The 20541-nt window shown below is 47.9% G+C and overlaps 1 protein-coding gene across 3 annotated transcripts in view; it reads left to right on the top strand.

Annotated features, from left to right (window-relative positions):
* The first annotated feature begins 10793 nt into the window (after positions 1 to 10793).
* MAF (MAF bZIP transcription factor) overlaps positions 10794 to 20541 on the top strand; it is a 187190-nt gene continuing 177442 nt past the window's right edge. For all 3 annotated transcript variants that reach the window (XM_066194647.1, XM_066194648.1, XM_066194649.1), the window contains exon 1: positions 10794 to 12510. In XM_066194647.1, the coding sequence (XP_066050744.1) occupies positions 11420 to 12510 (1091 nt within the window). In that variant the 5' untranslated portion in view covers positions 10794 to 11419. The remainder of the gene's footprint in view (positions 12511 to 20541) is intronic.

The following is a 20541-nucleotide window of genomic DNA, read 5'->3' as shown; positions in this document are numbered from 1 at the left end:
CTCATCCGGGGTTTGGATTTATAGCTCACTGTGCTCACAACCACCTTGTTGGGTTAACTGGAGCCGCAGGAGAAGAGCCTCATGCTATCATGGTCAGCAAATTTCGTTTATTTCAGGTAGCATACACACATTTATATTTTCTATAATCAGCTCATACATATTGCAAAAGTTAAGCTTAGGATTGGTGCTCAGACTAAAAGTCAGCTACGCTTCTTTCTACATTCCTTTGTAGTTACATTGTTTGAGTAAGTTTTAGTTTAATCAGGCTTCTCCCTCTTATCTTTCAGCTACAAGGTCTTGTTATTGTATAGCAGCTGTGCTCAAGGAAATAGAAGCTTACTGCCTTGCTGGTTTTCATGAGAGTGCCTGTGTGCTCAGCAAAGCTCTCTCATGTCTGCGTGACCTTTTGCAGCTAGCCAGTTATCAATCACACTCTCCACACTTCCCCCGTTTTCTTTTACTGCTATTATTGTCATCTTAAAATTATCAAACATTGACAATACCATACGCTGCAAACATTGCAACACACAAGGCAAAACTAAAAGCAAAACAACAATTACAAGCAAAATCACAAGCACTACTTGTATCAAATGTTTTAACTAGCCTGTAATGTGCATTGAAGTTGCATGAAAAGTTCACTCAGTTGGGGGTTGTTAACTTCTTTGAGACTTGCGTCTTCAATTTTGGAGACAACTCCTACTACATAAAGTGAGTCAGAAACTACATTAACAGGTTCTTGGAAGGTTTGAAAAGCCCATATAACTGCCAATAATTCTAACGTCTGGAGATTGTCTTGTGGGCTTGCTGGAATCACATGATGATGCCACTGGCCTGCCTTGTTCCAAGTAGCTGCTGCTCGGCGGGAGCGCTTTCCTGCATCAGTAAAAACTGTAATTGCGTGTGGAATAGGTTGGTCTTCTCTCAAAGGTTTAGTAATTAATTGCCATTCTCCTAGCCAATGCAATAATTTCGGTTTAAGAGGGCCTGTTGTAACAAAACTCGGTGCTTGTAGTAATGCCTCTGCCAATTTTGCGGAGTTAAGCAGAAACCAGTCTAGGGACGCTTTTTCCATAGGTAGATGTATCACACTAGGTTCCTTGCCACTTAGCTCTATTGTGCGTAATCGGCCTTTTATAATTAGCAAGGCAAGTTTTTCAATTTTTTGTGTAATTGTTTTTCTTTGTTGTAAGGGAGGGCTAATCCATTCCAGGACCCCCAAGTCCTCCATATTTTTTGGTCTCTCCCCCGTTTTCTTTTTCTGCGTAATGGCTCTTAGAAGGTGATCTTTGTTATTCCAAATAGTCAGTGAAACAGAAAGGGATGGATCGTACTTGGTGACAAAGCCATTGGCAACACACCACAAAATACTTTGAAGGGCACTGATTTGATCTGCAGAAAGTACAACTGGAGCACAGGGGTCCGTGCCTTTTAAGAGGGGGCGCAACGCTTCTAGAAGGGTGTTAGGAATGCCAACTACAGGCTTAAGCCATTGGAGGTCTCCCAATAGTTTTTGTGCTTCATGCAAAGTGGACGATGGAGCCTGGATGGTCTTTTTGGGCTTTGTAGATAAGTCTATGACAGGAAGAGTGATACCTCCTGAGGAGCCAAGGCATTTTGTTCCGCGCGGCTCATCAGATCGTGGTGGTATGCTCATAGTTAATTGCGGTAGAGGTATGAACTGGGCGATCTGTTGGCCTTTTGGAATGTTCACCGGCGGGAAAGGTGTATGAGTTATAACAAAAATCTCTCCTTCAGCATCAGTGTCGATAACTCCAGGTTCTATCAGTAGGCCCAAAACAGACTCAGACGATCGACCTAAAATGAGTCCTCCTGTGGGTTGTCCATTAATGAGAATAGGTCCAAAAATTCCGGTAGAAATCACATGTGGACTGCTGTTATATAGGGTAACATTTACTGCTGCTGCCAGGTCCAATCCGAGGCTGCCGGAGGTTGCTGGCAAGAGTTGCCCATCGATGGTGTGGCTGGAACTATTTGTGTCCCGGCGCGGCCCAGTTTCGCGCTGGTCTTGGAGTTTCCCGATCCAGATCGGCAAGTGGTGCTGTTGTGGGTATTGGATCGGCACTTGCCGCACCATACGCCCGTGGCACTACATTCGCGGCGGATGTGTCCTGGCTTTCCGCAGCGAAAACACTTCATCCTCCCACCGGTATTGGGGCTTTGACGCGCTGTCGCCGCTTGGAGGGGTGCGAGGGCAGCTAAAACCTGAGTCTGAGCTGATACTGCTTGTTCTCTAAAAGCCTGAGCCTGCTGTTGTAACCCCTCACCTATCTTTTGCAGCGCTTCTACCACAAATACCTGAGTGCCGGAAGGCATGGCTGCCGCTTTATCTAACAAATCTTGAACATTCCAATTCCCAGGGGCTGAAGCTATGAGGGAACGAGTATTAGCATTCCCATTCTGCAAGATACATTGTTTAACTAGGGCATCTTGCATGTGCTCAGCAATGCCTGCTTTACTTAAAGCATCAATGATTTTGTCCACAAAGGGGCCAAGAGGCTCCTCTCTCCCCTGTTTTATCCCCATATAAAGAGGAACACTTCCTGGATCTCTAATTTTCTCCATAGCTCTTTTAGCTACTGCCATGGCCTCTCTCAATTTATCAGGACCTAGGGTAGCTTGAGCCTCTACTCTATGAAGCAGTCTTTGACCCATAAGCTCGTCAATGGTAATGCCGAGTAAGGGGTCTCCTTGGGGACGAGGGAGTGCGGCACTTGCAGCCGCCTCTTCCCTCCATCGGGCTTCAAACAGTAACCTTTGATGTGGGGTATAAATTAAACGAGAAAGACCTCTAACATCTGCGGGCAACAGGAGATTCGTATTAAAAAGGAATTCTAACATTTGTTTAGCGGGTTCGCTTGTGACCCCATAGCTCGCTACGGTAGATCGTAGTTGTGACAAAAGTTTCCAGTCTAAATTAGTAACTTCCGCCCGTTGCCCTCCCTGCGGGTTATTGTGAAAGATAACTGGGAGGGCGAGGGGGGACGACATCTGCTCCTGAGCTGCCGCGGCCAGATTCGTATCTCCCTCCCGCCAGCCCTGATTTGCCAGTGCCGCCCATACCTCCCGTCTTTCTCGTGCCATAGCCTCCGCGAGGTCTGATAAGGCTCCGGGGAACGGCTCCGTGGCAACAGGACAGGGAGGGGCATTCCTAGCCTCTGCATTCATGGGGGTAGGGGGTGAAGGCATTAGTGGAGCAGAGGGCTGTGGCGAGGGCTGAACGGTGGGTGTACTGGCCGGCTCTACAGAGTCAGATGACGGGAGGTCAACGGTTGCAAAGACCGGAGGGTTTGGAGCGGAAGGGTCATCCCCATAAGCCCTATTCTTAATGTGCATTTCACGAGCATTATCGACTGCTTTCTTCTCTGCCTGACACATAAGCAATTCATTATGCACAGTTCTCCACAACTTGCTCATCTTTTTCGCTAGCTTATCATCATCTAACACTAATTCCCAAAGCTTATCCCCATACCTGCGCCATTCAGCTAATTCATGAACAGTATGGGGGTTAGCAAAAGAGCCATAAGATGTAGCATGGCTCAAAAGAGGGGGGAGCTCCTTATCTAAGTCAAGCTCCTTAAATCCCCGCTTTCTAAGAAAAGCGGTAAAGAGATCATACGCTGCTTGCCTTTCCATACTCACTGGTACCGTTGCAAACCTCCAGGCGTCGGCAGCGCGTAGCGGCAGGGCGCACCGATGTGACCACCCCGGGCGTAAATCCGCCGTCCAAAGGACCCGACCCCAATGCAGCTCTAGAGAGGGTAGGGGAGAAGCCCGTTCGGGCGCCAAATGTTGGGTTAACTGGAGCCGCAGGAGAAGAGCCTCATGCTATCATGGTCAGCAAATTTCGTTTATTTCAGGTAGCATACACACATTTATATTTTCTATAATCAGCTCATACATATTGCAAAAGTTAAGCTTAGGATTGGTGCTCAGACTAAAAGTCAGCTACGCCTCTTTCTACATTCCTTTGTAGTTACATTGTTTGAGTAAGTTTTAGTTTAACCAGGCTTCTCCCTCTTATCTTTCAGCTACAAGGTCTTGTTATTGTATAGCAGCTGTGCTCAAGGAAATAGAAGCTTACTGCCTTGCTGGTTTTCATGAGAGTGCCTGTGTGCTCAGCAAAGCTCTCTCATGTCTGCGTGACCTTTTGCAGCTAGCCAGTTATCAATCACACTCTCCACACCACCTTCCATCCGACAGCTTTTCTCATGTCTGGGGCATCTTTGCCGTGTGGTCAAGAGCTGTGCCTGCCCCAGAGATGGACAGACAGACAGACAGACAGACAGACAGACAGACAGACAGAAGCCGCGCCCGGGGGTGCAGAGCTCGGAGCTCCCTCCCCGTCTGCGTCGCAGCCATCGGCCCTCCATCTCTCTCGAAGCGTCTCTTCTTACTGCTGCCATGCGAGGTTTTCCCGGCCTGAGCCCTGTGCCCTCGCCCCTCCCGGAGCCGTTTCCACCCGCGCCCTCCCAGCGCACAGCGGGGAGAAGCTGCCGCTTGGAACTGCCTTGGCTCTCCCCCTCCCTCCCGCGCCGGGCGACCCTCCCCGCACGGAGCTGCCAGAGCCGCGGGGCCCGACGCCAGCCCTCCTCTGTCATAATGAACCTTTTTAGGTCATGTAAGCCAAGAACCTCGTGTTGCTAAAGACCCCATCAGTTACTTTAAGCAGTTATCGTATTTTACTGTTTACAGGGAGTAAGCCCAGAGCGTGGCGCTCAGCCCATCGCGCGCAGCACAGTTTATCACCAAAAAATTAATGAGTTTGTGCCATCTCGCACTTCAAGACGTTAAATCACGGATTTGTTTAAAATTTACTGAAGTTCACAACTTTTAATAAAGACCGTCTCAACCTTCACAGTTACACGTCAAAACATCATGTCAGAATCATTCCCTCCTCACCATTTACTGACGGCTGACTCCAAAAAAGAGATAGCATATAAAATTCACTTATTTTTTCATGCTGCTACTGCAACCACTCTTACTGTTTAAACAACCTAATGCAGAACAGAAGGGAAAAAAACCAGCAATAATTTTTTCTGAGCTAAAATAGGTACATATGCAGTGTGCATATTGCAGGACATTATCAGGATAGCTCAGATACATAACATAAATGTAATAATTTTATTCTCTCCCCTTAACTAATGCTAGTTTTCTGTTTCTGTAGAGTTTTCAGTTTAGTTTGTGCAAGAGTTTTTACCAGGTTCTCCATTTACCCACGTCGGCTAATTTCAGAGAAAACACCACACTGTATAGCTGAACATGATCACCCAGGTTATAAATGATAACTTCCACCATAAAGCTTTATAAAAACCTTTATTGCAACTTAAGTCTTTATTTCTTTTAAATGAACAGATTTTTTTTTTTAGCATCAAAATGTCCTCATTGATTTTTACATTTAGGTGAAAGCTGTTCATGAAAATTAGTAAAGTAGGACATGAATCATGGAACAAGCACAGTGCGAACCTGGTGACACCAACCTTTAGCCACGTCTCAGAGTCACTTGCAGCTTTCCAGTTGCACCTCTGTGCTGTCTTCCCTTCAGAGGGAGAAATTGCCTCTGGATCGTACAATGTTATTTGCAGTATTTCTAGCATTTTATGAACGTTCTAAGTGAGCAATGAAAGTATCTGATTGCTAAAAAGCCATCACTTAATTTGGACTCAGAGCAGACAGAGCAAACTCACGCACTCAGGTGTAGCACCGATGCTGCCTCTTCCATATAGTGACTGTCAGGCACTTCCAGGGGAATAAAATCGAAGCAGCTGCTAAAACCTCAGAATTCCTAGAGCTAAATTACAAGCCCTCTTGGATGTGACACAAAAGCAACCAGAATGTGTGTTTAAGCCTGTCTTTTCAAGCTACTTTTTTTCTAATTTAGCAACAGAAACTTTACAGACAAATGAATAGAGGTTGTGTATTCGTGATCTGGGCAGAATGGCCAAATAGGAGACTGTATAGGGAAATAAATATTTTTTTGTTTTCTCTCCTTCTGCAGCTTTGAAATGCAGCAAGTCTGGTGGATTCGGTAACACTAATACAAAACTGGAAAGTGGAGAGAGCAGAAGCAAGTTTCATTAACAGGGAGAATTCTACATAAAATATACTGGAGCTGATGGAGGAAAGGAAGAGACAGCCAAGATGTTCAGCTGCAAGTGGAGTCCAATTTGATGCTCAGCGTGAGTTTAAAGGGAAGATTTTCTCAGCCTTAAAATAAAAGAGCAGTATTGGATGCGTACGGGGCAGAAAACTGTCGTCACAGAAATGGATTGTGCCGGGCTTGGGAAAAGCGAGAGCGGCAAAAGTAGCTCATTTTGCTGTGCTACATTTATAGATGTGCTCATTTGAATGCTCCCAGGAGGACCAGCTTTCTGCGGCCAGACGAAATTATACGGGCATCCCACCACGCCGCATCCCGGTGCTAAAGCCTCTGCACAAAGGAGATCCACCACAGCTCAGATGGGAATTTTGCCTTTGGATTTTGGGGAGCAGACCTGATTTCCTGCCAGCAGATCTGCTGCTGTCTTTCATTTCTTGTAGGATCAGCCCTCTGACATAAACAAATTGCTAACATCGAGGACCTGTTCCTGCTTCCACTGAAATCAATACAAGTTTTGTCGTTGGTTTCAATGGGATCAAGGATTCAATCCCACTGTTTTTGAAGTCAATAGGGTTGGGGTTTTCTCTGAATAAGCAGGGTTGTGTTAATACTGCAGAATGGGCCTAAATTATATTGATTATTTGGATGTAAACCCAAGCATAAAAACAGGATTAGGGGGGGAAAAAGGGAAATGTATGAGAAAGTGAGTGTGGAGCAGCATCCATTTGTGACGTGCAGCAGGTCAGCAGGAGCTCAGCAGGAGCAAAGGCTGCAGTGGCACAGCAACAGGGAGCCAAGTCCACTGGAAAATTTTGGGGGGAAGAAATTCATCCTGGAGATCCTTTTTCATCTGCTCCTTCTAAAGCAAACCTTTGAGTCACTCATCCTTTATTAAAAATAAACAAAACATTGACAGAAGAAATTATTGTCACATATACACACACAGTAATTGGTTCTGCTTCTTCACTGCTCCTTCTTTTCCCACTTCTCTGATACAGGGTTGTTCTGTGTTTCTGTAACAACTACTGGCAAATCAGAATTTATTGTACATATGTTTGTGTTCCACTTAATAAAAAATATACTTATATTTTCAGATAAACTTTGTTAGTAATTCATGAGGTAAGTGACTATTTATGCTAATAAGGGAGAAATATATTCTCAAGCATAATGCATTACATAAATTTGAATGCAAAATGTTCAATTATGAAGTAAATACAGGTAATGCAAACAGTAAATTACATCCAATAAAAATATACAAAGAATGTGTCTTCAAAGAGAGAGAGGCTTTTATTTGCATCTGTGAGTAGTTTAAAGAGAAAAGAATTAATAAATACTGAATTACTCTTATGATGATTTAGCTCATAATTCAGCAATCCATAACGACTCCCAGTAATCAGACTGTTGTTTCATACCCTCCAATATAAAGCAGGACTGTTTCCTCAGCAATTTTATCCCTACCAGATTATCTCGTCTGATTCTATTAATTCTCTCCCATAAATCTGCTAACAGTGATATGTGATTTACTTACCCTGTTAACTGATCTGAAGACTGTTAAAAGGATTTATCTAGCACTGCACCTAGGAGCAGTTTATGCCTTATCACTCTGTTACCCTGAAGAAGTCTTTCTGAAATCAATTTGGCCGGTTTCATAGTTAAATCCAGCGGACAGTGTTTAGTTCTGCACCATAAAATAAGACACTAGATAAACAAAAGGAGCAGTAACTGTACCTAACGTGTTGGTCTCGATACGTGTTTAAGTTCTAACAAATTACTCCGTGAGTCCATATAACACAAAAGCTGCACGTTGGCTCCTGCTGGATGTGGTGTGTGGGACAGGCACACGCGGTGCAAGTTCTGCCTCTGCTGCTGGCGCCGCTACGCACAGGCCGATCCCAGAGGCTCTGGAGTTAATGTTTCACGTCCCCCCTGCACGGTCTGTCAGAAAACTCTCCCACAATAAATATATATTAGTTTGGAGGCTCATGAACCAGGTCAGCAGCACACTGGGAGCGAACAGGGCTCCACGGGTACGTCGTCGAGCGGAGATGCTCGAAAACAAACCGGAGCAAGAGGCTGTGAGAGGGACAGAGTAGTTTTCCCTGTGCCTGGCTCGGGGCAGGATTGTTACAAACAGTGCTGGGAAAAGGGAGCAGTCTGAGGGAATTGGCCTGCGATAATTGTGGAAAAACTGGAGACTGAATAGCTCTAATTGAAATGAAAGTGTGTGATTGTTATGGAAGAAACACTGTTAATAGAGGACTGTAAATGTTTAGACACCCATTGTGAATAGCCAAATAATAAAGAAAAATACTACTAAATCGAGAATTATATACTGTAGGGAGGAGAATGTTGCTTCTGAAGGTTATCCAAAAATTGCTAATAATCTTTTTTTCTTTGCTGCACTGAATAGTAGAGACATTTTGGTGCAGCAGTTCTGTGTAACAATCACACAAGAACAATATTGTACAACTAATAATTTTACTCGCTGTTCTGGTAGGTCAGAGCTTCAATTAATTTGCAGTACTTGCTTACATTGGTATCAATTAAGAGATGGTCCCCATTAGCTCACACAATTTCATACTCTTTGTCTAGAGTTCAGAGTTTACTCAGGAAATTTAGTCGCTTGCAAATGTAGCACTTTGAATCTTCACATCCAAACAAACTGTTTTATGAGGCTGGAGCCACATTTCCACAGCCATCTACCACACAGGCTAGGGAAATACTACAACAGTACATTCTGAAATGCAATAACCTCTTCATTTAAAAATATTAGCACACACTTTATGTCTCTCACAGGTAAGGATGGTAAGGAGTATATAGTGCTACATTCATCTTGCTCAGGAGAAAAAAATATACAGGGATTTGGCCTATCCTGGGGGGATTCATGGTGTGAGCCTGAAGTTTTGTTGATTTCAACACAGTGAAGAAATAAAAAAGTCAGCCCGAACAGTTAACTTGCATTAACTTGGTCATGGATTGCCATCTGTAAGATAAAGCTGCAGATGTGCACGGCTCTGTGTGTGCGCTGTTTTGCAGGACGGTGCACAACTATATTTTAATTTTGTTGGAAATGTTGGTAGCATTTTTTTGTCTTTACAGAATTGCCACTATGATAATTTCTAGATCTAGTTATCTTCCTAAATTCGCGGTATGCCCTACCCCTTTCAGTTGCCAGGAACAGTACATGCTGTATGACTTTCAGATGTTAGTACTGGCACTCACACTGATAATGGCATAGTCTGAAGATGTTATCCATTCGTAAATCCACTCGCCAAGTGCTATTTCCTAAGCAGAGATTCTTTGGCTATTGCAAATGATGACTTTCACAGTCGGTGAAAAATCACACAGAGCCTTGCCCGCACCTACAGAGTGACACCCTGAGTGGGGTTATAAATAGCAAACTCCGGGGGGGAAGGGACGGGGCTAGGGGAGAAGGGAGGATTTGAAGTACAATGTTCAAGAAGCAGGTTTAATATATGACCAAGTGTCAGAAGTCAGGTTTCTGAGAATTACTTTTCAGATAAACAACTTTATAGCACCGCACTTAATCTTACTTACTAGAGACATCTCATTTATCACGGAATTACAAGTAACTTTAATTCTATCGATATTCCCATAAAGCCCGGTCGGAAAATCGAGCCTGGCAGCCCCGGAGGCTGCGGGTCTCCCCGGCCCGCGATGGGACACGGAGGGGGCAGCCGGGGCCAGGTGGGACCGCCGTGGCTGCGGGGGCGGGCGCGACACGGCGGGGGGCCCCGTCCTGTCCTGTCCCATCTTGTCCCGTCCCGTCCCGTCCCTGCGCTCGGCACTGACCTGCGGACGAGAGATGGCGCTGTCGAGGTTCGAACCGAGCCGCTCCGCCGCTCCGCTCAGCTCCAGCCGCGGCCGCTTCTCGGCCCCCGGACCGGCCCCAGCCCCCTCCCGGAGGGGAAGGGGGGCTGGGGTGGGAGGCGAAAGTAAATACAATTAGTTCTAAATGTATTAAATTAATTAGTCCTGGCCGGCACGGCGGGGGGGGGGGGGGGGGGGGGGCGGGGATCGCGGGGTTTGCAAACTTGCGGGGTTCTCGCACCTCCGGGCGGCCGTGGGGGATGGAGGGATCGATGCCTCGTCCCCGTCACAAAATAATCAATAAGTGACCGGGGCGCTGCGGGGCTGCGGAGCGATGACCCGCGGCAGGCACGGGGAAGGGCCCGCCCGCAGGTACCCGGGCCGGGCGCGGCGGAGCCCCGCGCTGCCTCCGCGCTGCCTGCTCCCTCCCGGGCGCTGCCGGCTCCCCCGGGGCACCACGTCCGGCGCTCCCCCTCCCTGATCCCGGCCGCACGGAGCTCCCCCCGTCCTCGGGTGCCGGGCCGGGCTCAGGGGCAGCTCCGGGCACTCCGCCCCGGGGCAGGGCGCTCTTCCGCGGGCGCGCACGGTGCGGTGCGGCGCGGACGGAGCGGGCCGGCGGTGGCCGAGCCGAGGCGAGCCGAGGCCGGGCGCGGTGCCGGCGGCCAGGAGGGGGTTAAACGGGAGCTGACAGTCAGCTGAGCCCTGACTGACAGCCCGCAAAGTTTCCCTGTCGCTAGACTCTTATGCTAATGAGGCCGGGCGGCGAGCGCCCATTGGCCCGGCCCCGAGCCCGTGTCCCGCCTGACGTCACGGGCGCTATAAAACTCCGCAATGCTTTAAACTCTCCTGCCGGATCAAACCTTTAAATATTTTTCATCTTCTTGCTGTAGCTTTGAGGCCGAGTTGTTTTTTCATTTTTCTCTCTCTCTCTCTTTTTTTTTTTTACTCTTATTATTATTTTTGTTGCGATACAGACTTTGATTTTTTTTTTTTTGCCTTCGCTCTCTTTCCCTCCTCCCTCCCCCGATGAACCTCTCTCCTCGCTCTGCACTTTGCACGAGAGAGCCCAGAGGAAAGGCACCATGAAGTGTTAAAAATAACAAAACAAAACAACAACAACAACAAATTTACTCGCAACAACACCAGCTAACACTTCCAGCTGCGGTTCGCGAGCTGCGAAAGAGAGCGAGAGGAGAGAGAGAGAAGGGAGGGAGAGAGGAGGAAAAAAAAAAAAAACCCTCTATGCAAAAGGCGAATAGCGAGAGCCCCGCGCTCTGATGCATCAGCGGAGCCTCTGCGAGGGATAACGCGGAGCGGGAGAGGAGCCGCCGGGGCGGACCGGAGCGGAGGCAGAGCAGGAGAGCGGAGCGGAGCTCGCCAAAAATCAAGCTGGCTCACCCGGTGGCGACTCAGAGCAGCCCCCTCGCTCCCGGAGCGCACCCTTTCTGGAGGACTCTCGGCAGCAAAAGGATGGCATCAGAGCTGGCGATGAGCAGCTCCGACCTGCCCACCAGTCCCCTGGCCATGGAATATGTTAATGACTTCGATCTGATGAAGTTTGAAGTGAAAAAGGAGCCGGTGGAGACCGATCGCATTATCAGCCAGTGCGGCCGCCTGATCGCCGGGGGATCGCTCTCCTCCACCCCGATGAGCACGCCCTGCAGCTCCGTGCCCCCGTCCCCCAGCTTCTCGGCGCCCAGCCCCGGCTCCGGCTCCGACCAGAAGACCCACCTGGAAGACTACTACTGGATGACGGGGTACCCGCAGCAGCTCAACCCGGAGGCGCTGGGCTTCAGCCCCGAGGACGCGGTGGAGGCGCTGATCAACAGCAGCCACCACCCGCTGCCCGGCGCCTTCGATGGCTATGCTAGAGGGCAGCAGCTGGCCGCGGCCGCCGGCGGCTCCGTGCCGGCCGAGGAGATGGGCTCGGCGGCCGCCGTGGTGTCGGCGGTGATCGCCGCGGCGGCGGCGCAGGGCGGCGCGCCCCACTACCACCACCACCACCACCACCCGCACCACGGCGGCGGCGGCGGCGGCGGCGGCGGCGGCGGGCACCCCCACGCCGCGGCGCCGGGCAGCGCGCCGCCCTCCTCCGCCTCCTCGGCCGCCGGCTCCGGCTCCGGCGGCGGCGGCGGCGGCGGCGGCGGCGCCGGGGGGCTGCACCACCCGCACCACGGCGGCGGCGGCGGCGGCGGCGGCGGCGGCCTCCACTTCGACGACCGCTTCTCCGACGAGCAGCTGGTGACCATGTCGGTGCGGGAGCTGAACCGGCAGCTGCGGGGCGTCAGCAAAGAAGAGGTGATCCGGCTGAAGCAGAAGAGGAGGACCCTCAAAAACAGGGGCTATGCCCAGTCCTGCCGCTTCAAGAGGGTCCAGCAGCGGCACGTCCTGGAGTCGGAGAAGAACCAGCTGCTGCAGCAAGTGGAGCACCTAAAGCAGGAGATCTCCAGGCTGGTCCGGGAGAGGGACGCCTACAAGGAAAAGTACGAGAAGCTGGTCAGCAATGGCTTCAGAGAAAACGGATCCAGCAGCGACAACCCTTCCTCTCCAGAGTTTTTCATGTGAGTTCCCACAGCCTTGCCACCTTAACTAAAAGTTCTCCGTGTGAGTTGTTGTTGGGGGCTTTGCTAGAGCCACAACCCCGCTTGCCACCTATTACCTTTTTTTAAGAAAAAAAAAAAAAAACTCAAAACAATTTTAAAACAAAGTTGTTTTTTGGGTTGGTTTTTGGTTTTTGTTTTCTTTTCAAGGTGGGCTGGCTCCGTGTTGGCCAACCTAAAGTTCTACATGAGTTGCCTTTCTGTTTATTATTATTATTATTATTATTATTATTTTTATTTTTTTTGTGGGGGCTTGCTGTTGTGTTGTTTTTTTTTTAATTTTAAAGATCCAACTCGCCACCAACTCAGTTCTTCATATGAAGCTTGCTCTTCTTTGAAACCTGCCATCCACATTATATATATATATTTTTAAGTTCATGAGGTTTTTTTCTTTTGAGCTTGCTGTGTCCAAAAAGTCAGATTTTTTTTGCCATCCTGAGTTCTTCATATGAGATTTGAGCTTTGCAAAAAGAAAAATTAAAAAAAAAAATAAAAAACTAAACTAAACAAAAAAATACAAAAAAAAAAAAAAAAGCAATGTGAAAATTTTAGACTCCAGCTTGCTGAGTTCCATCAGTTTTTAGCGTTGTTGTGCAAAACTAGAGATATGCCTAGATCAACCTGCCAAAATCAAGCCTGCATCAACCTTCGGTGTGTTCATGTGAGTTTTGGCCTTAATCTGCCAAACGTGAGACTTTAGTCTGCCATTAGATCCCATACTCATCTCATGCATTACGCTTGCTATTTTGTCTTAGCAACAATGAACTATAACTGTTTCAAAAGACTATGAAAAAGAGACATTATATTAATAAAAAAACCCTGCATGCTGGTCATGTACGGTATAATTATTTTTTTTTTCTTTTGCTTGGAAATGGACTTTTGGAGACTATTATGGCATGGCATTCATCCTTTTGTTTTATTGCCTCATCACTTTTTTGGGTTGAAAGCAAAAAAGTGCAACCTTTGATCTTCCTCCTCCTCTTCCTCCCATTAAAGTTTGCATCTGCTCTAAAACTGCTTTGAGTTACTCAAAACTTCTGACTTCCTTTTAAATGCACTGAAGCATTCCCTCTCAAAAAACCTGCCAGAATGGATTTTGGTAACCTAATGTGGCAAAAAATTATTTAAAAAAAAAAAAAAAAAAAGAACTTCAGAAATATGTTCAAAAACAAAATTCATATCCCACTTGGGGGGACATTGAAACCATGCTGTTGCCTAAAAACAGTCTAAAATTAATTTTAAGTGATCTGCCCCATTTTTTTTTTTTTTTACTTTTGCGTTTGGTCATTGTCAAATATGGAATGCTCTGGGTTCCTAGTATATAATTTAATTCTAGTTTCTGTCATCTGTTAGCCCAGTTAAAATGTATGCTACAGATAAAGGAATGTTATAGATAAATTCGAAAGAGTTAGGTCTGTTTAGATGTAGAATTTTTTTTTTAAAGATTGATGCACTAAATTGTTTACTGTCGTGATGTAAAGGGGGGTAGAATTTGCAACGGGACTGTTTTAAAAAGTAGTTTATGCAGCATGTGCTTGCAACTTAAATATAAGTTGGGTATATGTAGTCCTTGCTATACCACTGACTGTATTTGAAAACCAAAGTATTAAAAGGGGGAGGCACCCCTGTTTATATCTATAGGGGTATTTTACATTAAAAATGTATGGGTTGGGTTTTGTTTTTGTTTTTGTTTTTTTTTTCCAAAATTGAAGTATTTGGGACTGAATTGCACTAAGATATAACCTGCAAGCATATAATACAAAACAACAACAAAAAAATACGAACCTGTTTAGAACGCTAATACAATTTATGCAGTTATAAAGATGGCATTACTGCACAGTTTTAAAATGATGCAGATTTTTTTACAGTTGTATTGTGGTGCAGAACTGGATTTTCTGTAACTTCAAAAATTCCACAGTTTTAAAGGCAATAATCAGTAAATTTTATTTTCAGGGACTGATATCCTGTCTTTTAGAAAAAAAACCAATGGAAAGTAAATCTTACCACAATAAATATAAAAAAATCTTGTCAGTTACTTTTTCTTTTACATATTTTGCTGTGCAAAATTGTTTTATATCTTGAGTTACTAACTAACCACGTGTGATGTTCCTATGTGCTTTTCTTTCATTTTCAACTCTATGGTTATATCGAAAGAGAGAATAATCTACAATAATAAACTGCATTTTTTTGATTCCGTACTCAGTTTCTTAGTCTGTAGTTCAAAGTTCCATAACTGCTTCAGCGTGCTGCCTGCCGAAGGGGCGATGCTGACCCACGAGCTGGACTCAATAATGTCCAGGAGGGGAGAAGGAAAAGGAGATAGCTTCGTGTAAAATGGAAAAAATTGTCACCCGCTAGGACTCAAGTTCTCTTTCAGGTAGATGAAAAAAACGTGAGCTTTCAGGTGCTGCTTCTCAGTAGTGCAGTGAGGGCAGTTTCAGTGACTCAGATCATCCCACCAAGTTCTAGGAGATCTCAAAGGGGAGGTCTGCTTAAGAACCTGATGACACGATATGGCCCTGTATTTTGATTGTTTTATGATGGAGTGAAGTGAAAGAGAAGACTTCACATCCTCTTATCATCTGATCCCAGCTAAGAATGCCTGTCTCTAGTTAGAGATGACACTGCATCAGACTTTGCTTGTCACAGAGCCACTTAAGGCTAGTTTGAAAGATTTCTTACCATTTTGGTCCATACTGCCTCATTTTTTTCTTTTCTTTGCTTTTTTACCCCTCTTTTTTTTCTTTTGTTTACCCTGTGGATTTTTGTTTTGTTTTGTTTTGGGTTTTTTTTGTTTTGTTTTGTTGTTTTTTCTTTTGCTACAGGCCTTAGAAAGTCCAGAGAGAGCTGATGAGCAGAGAAAAAAAAATCCAAAGGACTTCCTCCAACTTTTGAGAGTTATTTTTTCTAAACAATCAACCCCAAAGGTTAATGTGCTAGAAACATTCAGGTCTCTGAGCCCCTCTTCACTACAGTTCCCCATGTCAAAAGGGCATTTCAGCTTTGAAAGGCTCCTCAAAGGCTCGACCCAGTTCGTTTAAAGCCACCATTCCCTGAGAGCCTCCAGTGTCTGTCGGCAGAGTGCTGTCCTGCTCTCTGAATGGGATTATCTGCCCACTTTCTGGGAGAGGCAGAGGCCTCTCCGAGGGATGCTCCAGCCTCTCCAGGAGGGGGGGTTTATCTCCAGACCCAGGCTCATAAACCGAACACCTTTTTCTTCTCCTTTGTGTTTTTCCCCCCTGCTGCTGGTGCAACTTCTTCCCAGCAGTAAGGTCATCGCTCCGGGTGCTGGAGGCCCTGAAGGGACAGGACCTGTTGCCATCCCTCTGCCCAGCTGGTCCAGCCCCTGTCAAGGGTCGAGCTGCAAGGTCAAGGTGTGGCTCTGAGCCCCCCTGCAGCACCTGCACCCACGATAGCCTGTGTCAGTGGGCTGTGGCTGGTGCTGGAGGTCACTCTGCTCCTGCTGAGGTCCCTTTGGCGGGGATGGACACCAGCCTCTCTGTTGGTGACAGCAGTGGCTCGGTCTCTGAAGCTGATGCTATGTCTCACCCCTCCCCAGTGCCAGGGCACCAACCTGCCCTTTGGCATCTGACCTGCTGTTGCACCAGGGTTTGAGTAATGGTTCAAGCTCCAGATTCTGGTTAATTTGAGTTCCATTTTCTGGTTAATGTGTAATCTGTGGGTAAACTGGTTACTATTGGCTGAGCTGGGAATTATCTCCTCTCATAAAAACAAGACTGCTTGTTATTTTGTCCCCCACCTTCCCTTCCCTGTCTGAGCCTTTACCGATGTCCAGGTGTTTTTGCAGTTAGAAGCTTTGCTCTTGCCCTTGCTGAGAGCAAGGAAGGGAAGGGATATGACCTGTCATCAGCAGAGCCCCCACTGAAGTGCTGCTGCAGCCCCCAAGGGAGCACTGAAGCCCAAGCTGCCCGGAGCAGGACCACTTCTGGTCCAGCCTCATCCTCCCACCCCGCTGTTACTTCAGGCTTCCTGCAGGCAAAGTTAGGAGCAGGCAATAGGATTTTAAAAGTACCGTGAATTGACTGAGTAGTGAGGAGTGAGGAGACCACTGCTGTCTCCCTGAAGTATCTTCTTTCACAGAGGAAAGAAACCAAACATCCTATTTGAGTGATTTGAGAGATAAGAGAAAACCTTCCTAGAAACAGGCTTCCTAGAATAGGGTGACAAAGGGAAAATTCCCATCACACCCCCAACCTGAGAGGAGAAAAATGCTTTCTTCCAGTTTGGCACTGTGATGACAATCTTGCTTTGCAAATTAAAAAACAAACAAACAAACAAACAAACAAACAAAAAACACGCAGCCTTCCTTAGGCTGCACTTAAATTTCAGCCTGAAACATGCCAACTGGCCAACTGAAGGGAAAAAAAAATAGGTACACGTTTTAATATTCACTAAAGCAAAGTGAGTATTGGGGTTCTCTGTATGAGTCATTGCAGGGGAGCGCCCACCTTTGCCGCAGGACTCCTTGCTGAGGACTAATTGGAACCGCTCTGCTCTGAATAACCTACATTCATTAATCACCCCTTGCTTGACTCTGGCCTCAATCCTGCTCCCAACTGAACTCGGAGGTGCAATCCCTGGGGATTTCAAAGGGGAGCAGGATCCCACTGTTCTCCCACAGGTAAAAAGCGCGTGGAATGCTGCCCGAGCCAGGCAATTGGGTGTCCGGAGGTGTCCGTGGTCTTAATCTGCCCATCACTAACAACATCCTATTTTTCCCATAGTCCTATAGTGCCTTCCCATTTATTAACTACATTACAAAGAACTTTCATGTGCCTGATGCTGGGAGATACGTGCGTGGACAGCGGCCCTTTGCTGGCTGGGAAATGGTGTGCACTGAGGCTCAGCCCCCTCCTCCCTCCCCAGCCCAACTTGCCCCTAAGTGTTTTTTATTTCCACCCCCAAAATGAAACACAACCCTCTCCTGCCCAGCCTCCAGGCTTCTGCTGAACAGAGGCCGAGAGTATTTTTTTGGTTTTGCTACAGCATTTTCCTTACTTGAAAAAATGTCATCCTGGACTGAATCCTAAAAAAAAAGACAGGAGAAGGGAGGGAAATATCCCAGTCACACCAGTGCATATTTATTTCCTGAACTATTTCTCCCTAGGTGAGAAGTGCCCGTTTGCAAACTGAGTGGGGAGAGCTTCTATTTATTAGAAAGTCTTCTTCACCCTTTTTAAACAAAAACGCCAGCGCTGAATCAAAATGTCACTTGAAAACACCCCCCACGCAAAACATGGCAGCAAATTTTTCGTTTAAAAAATGAACTTTCCCAGCTCTTTTTTTCTTTTCCCTTCCGAAAGCTTTTGTGCAGCTGTTTCCTCCCCCTCCCTCTGCGTAGTGTGTAGGAAGTTCTTGATCTAGAATCATTCATAATTTTAATACCAATTTCTATTTGACATAATATACTAATATCAGATAGAGAGTGTAGCTGCTTCCTGGATTTAGGGAGGAAATGATGCATATATCAGAATTATCTGCTCAGATGCCAGAACTACATTGGTGTCATTTCAGCATGTGCTGTGTTGAAAGGAAATCCTCTATATTTATTACTCCGATCATCAGAGGAGCTAAATGGACCCACTGTTTCTGACACCTGTTCAGATGGCTGAATTTAAAATTTCACGCAGGAAAAAAAAAAAATATCCTACATACTCCAATGTTAGGAATTAAGGTTTTTTTTAATACACTTTTTTCCCTCCCTCTTTCTGAGTCACTGTGCTGTGAGCGGCTGCCGTGAGGTTTGGGCATTCCGGGGGTAGCTATGGAGAGTGGGATAGATTTTGTTTGCTCAGCTCCAACAAAAACCAATCCTACTTGTATACACACACACACACACACACACACACACACACACAGAGTCTGTAACCAAATGCTTCAGATCTCTGTTTTAAGTGTAGGTCTCAGTATGAATAATATGATGTAGCACACCCCAGAACGTGGCAGAGGTGAGCGGCCAAGAAAGAACTCGCCTTTTCGGGCGGGAGAGTAGCACTGAACTACTTCATAATTTTAAGGTTCCTCTAATGAATTTTTTTGGGCACAGCAGGTACAAATCAATAGATTAAAATACTGTACACTCTTGCTGCATCTAATTCTTGACTGCCTGAAATTGCGGGGGAGGACTGGGAATAACAATTGTCACTCTGAGGGCTGAGTGCATTCAGATTTGTGAGCTCTAAGCCAACACAATGCAAAAATAGTCCAGGATGTGACTTAACTTTTCAAGTGAAAAGCAAAAGGCCAGGGATCTGCGAGGCTGTAGTTGGCAGACAGGCAGCTCCATCCCGAGATATCTATCACCGTATCGGGTTGACCCGGCACAGTGTGACAACATCTCAGTGCCCTCGATGCACGCTGCCTGTATTTCAGCGCTCTCTGAAATGATCATTTTCGTTCACTATCGCTGCACCCACTTTTTTTCCCTCCAAATTCTGGCTTTTAAACTGTGTCACTTCCAACACATAGTGAAGTGTGCCGGCCTGTAATCATGGTGCAGTGAGTGACGAGGACAGAACTTGCCGTGCCTCTCTCCTTGCTTGTTTTGAAGCCCTGTGGACTTTCTGACATGATTTTCTCTCTTTTTTTTTTTTTTTCTTTTTTTTTAAATTGATAAATGTCATTGTTTTGTAATGCATCTCAATATGACATCTTACATGGAATGAATCAAAGCAATTCCTAGATTGCTAGAAGTGGTGTTTCTCTTCCATGCAGAAAAAAAATTCCACAGTAAATAACAAATAGAGCAGTCTCCTCAAGTTTCCTGTGGGGGAAGAGGGTGGAGTGTCCCTGGGTGCTGCTCTCAATTGTTAATTTATAAAGACCCACAGTCCTGAGCAATGCTGCCCCAGCTTGTCCTGATACAGCAGACATGCCGATGGCTGTGGATGGAGGCGTTGAGTCTCAACGCCCTGTTCCAGTGAAGGCTCTGGCGTCTCCCTGACCCTCACTCCTTGGGGGTGTGCGTTAAATCTGGGTGTCCCTGAAAGGCTGCAGGCTGTGGGGACAGCGGGGCCAGTGCCCGCACACCTTTACCTCACTGCTGCCAGCCCGGCACCTGCCTCGGCCGGGGGAGCAGCAGCACTGGGGAGGGTTCTGGCACGGATTTTCACATCCCTGCTTCCAGCAGCTCCTGAATGCCCCGGGCCGGGGCTGTCTGTGCGGGGATGCAGCCCCTCCTCGTCCCTCACGGCACCGGGGCCGCGGCCGGCGAGGTCACTCGGGGGCTGCCCTGAGCCCGGCCCGGCCGCCACGTCCAGGGGCACAGCTGGGCACAGCCCCCGGCCGGGCACAGCTCTGGCCCCGGGCACAGCCCTGTCTTCGGCGGAGCCCTGGATCCCGGGCACAAGCCCCGGCCCCGGTAAACCCCCAGATCCCGGGCACAGCCACAGATCCTGGGCACAGCCCCGGGCCGGGCACAGCTCTGACCCCGGGCACAGCTCTGTCCCCGGGCACAGCCCCCGGCCGGGCACAGCTCTGTCCCCGGGCACAGCCCCCGGCCGGGTACAGCTCTGGCCCCGGGCACAGCCCCCGGCCGGGCACAGCTCTGTCCCCGGGCACAGCTCTGTCTCCGGGCACAGCCCCCGGCCGGGCACAGCTCTGGCACTGGGCACAGCCCCCGGCCGGGCACAGCTCTGACCCCGGGCACAGCCCCCGGCCGGGCACAGCTCTGGCACTGGGCACAGCCCCCGGCCGGGCACAGCTTTGGCACTGGGCACAGCTCTGACCCCGGGCACAGCTCTGTCCCCGGGCACAGCCCCCGGCCGGGCACAGCTCTGGCACTGGGCACAGCTCTGACCCCGGGCACAGCTCTGACCCCGGGCACAGCTCTGTCCCCGGGCACAGCTCTGTCTCCGGGCACAGCCCCCGGCCGGGCACAGCTCTGGCACTGGGCACAGCCCCCGGCCGGGCACAGCTCTGTCCCCGGGCACAGCCCCCGGCCGGGCACAGCTCTGTCCCCGGGCACAGCCG

This window comes from Chamaea fasciata, unplaced genomic scaffold (assembly GCF_029207755.1).
Source record: "Chamaea fasciata isolate MVZ Bird 193981 ecotype frontalis unplaced genomic scaffold, bChaFas1.0.hap1 SCAF_12, whole genome shotgun sequence".
In the NCBI taxonomy this organism is placed as follows: Eukaryota; Metazoa; Chordata; class Aves; order Passeriformes; family Sylviidae; genus Chamaea; species Chamaea fasciata.
This window is presented reverse-complemented; position numbering and strand designations above follow the sequence as displayed.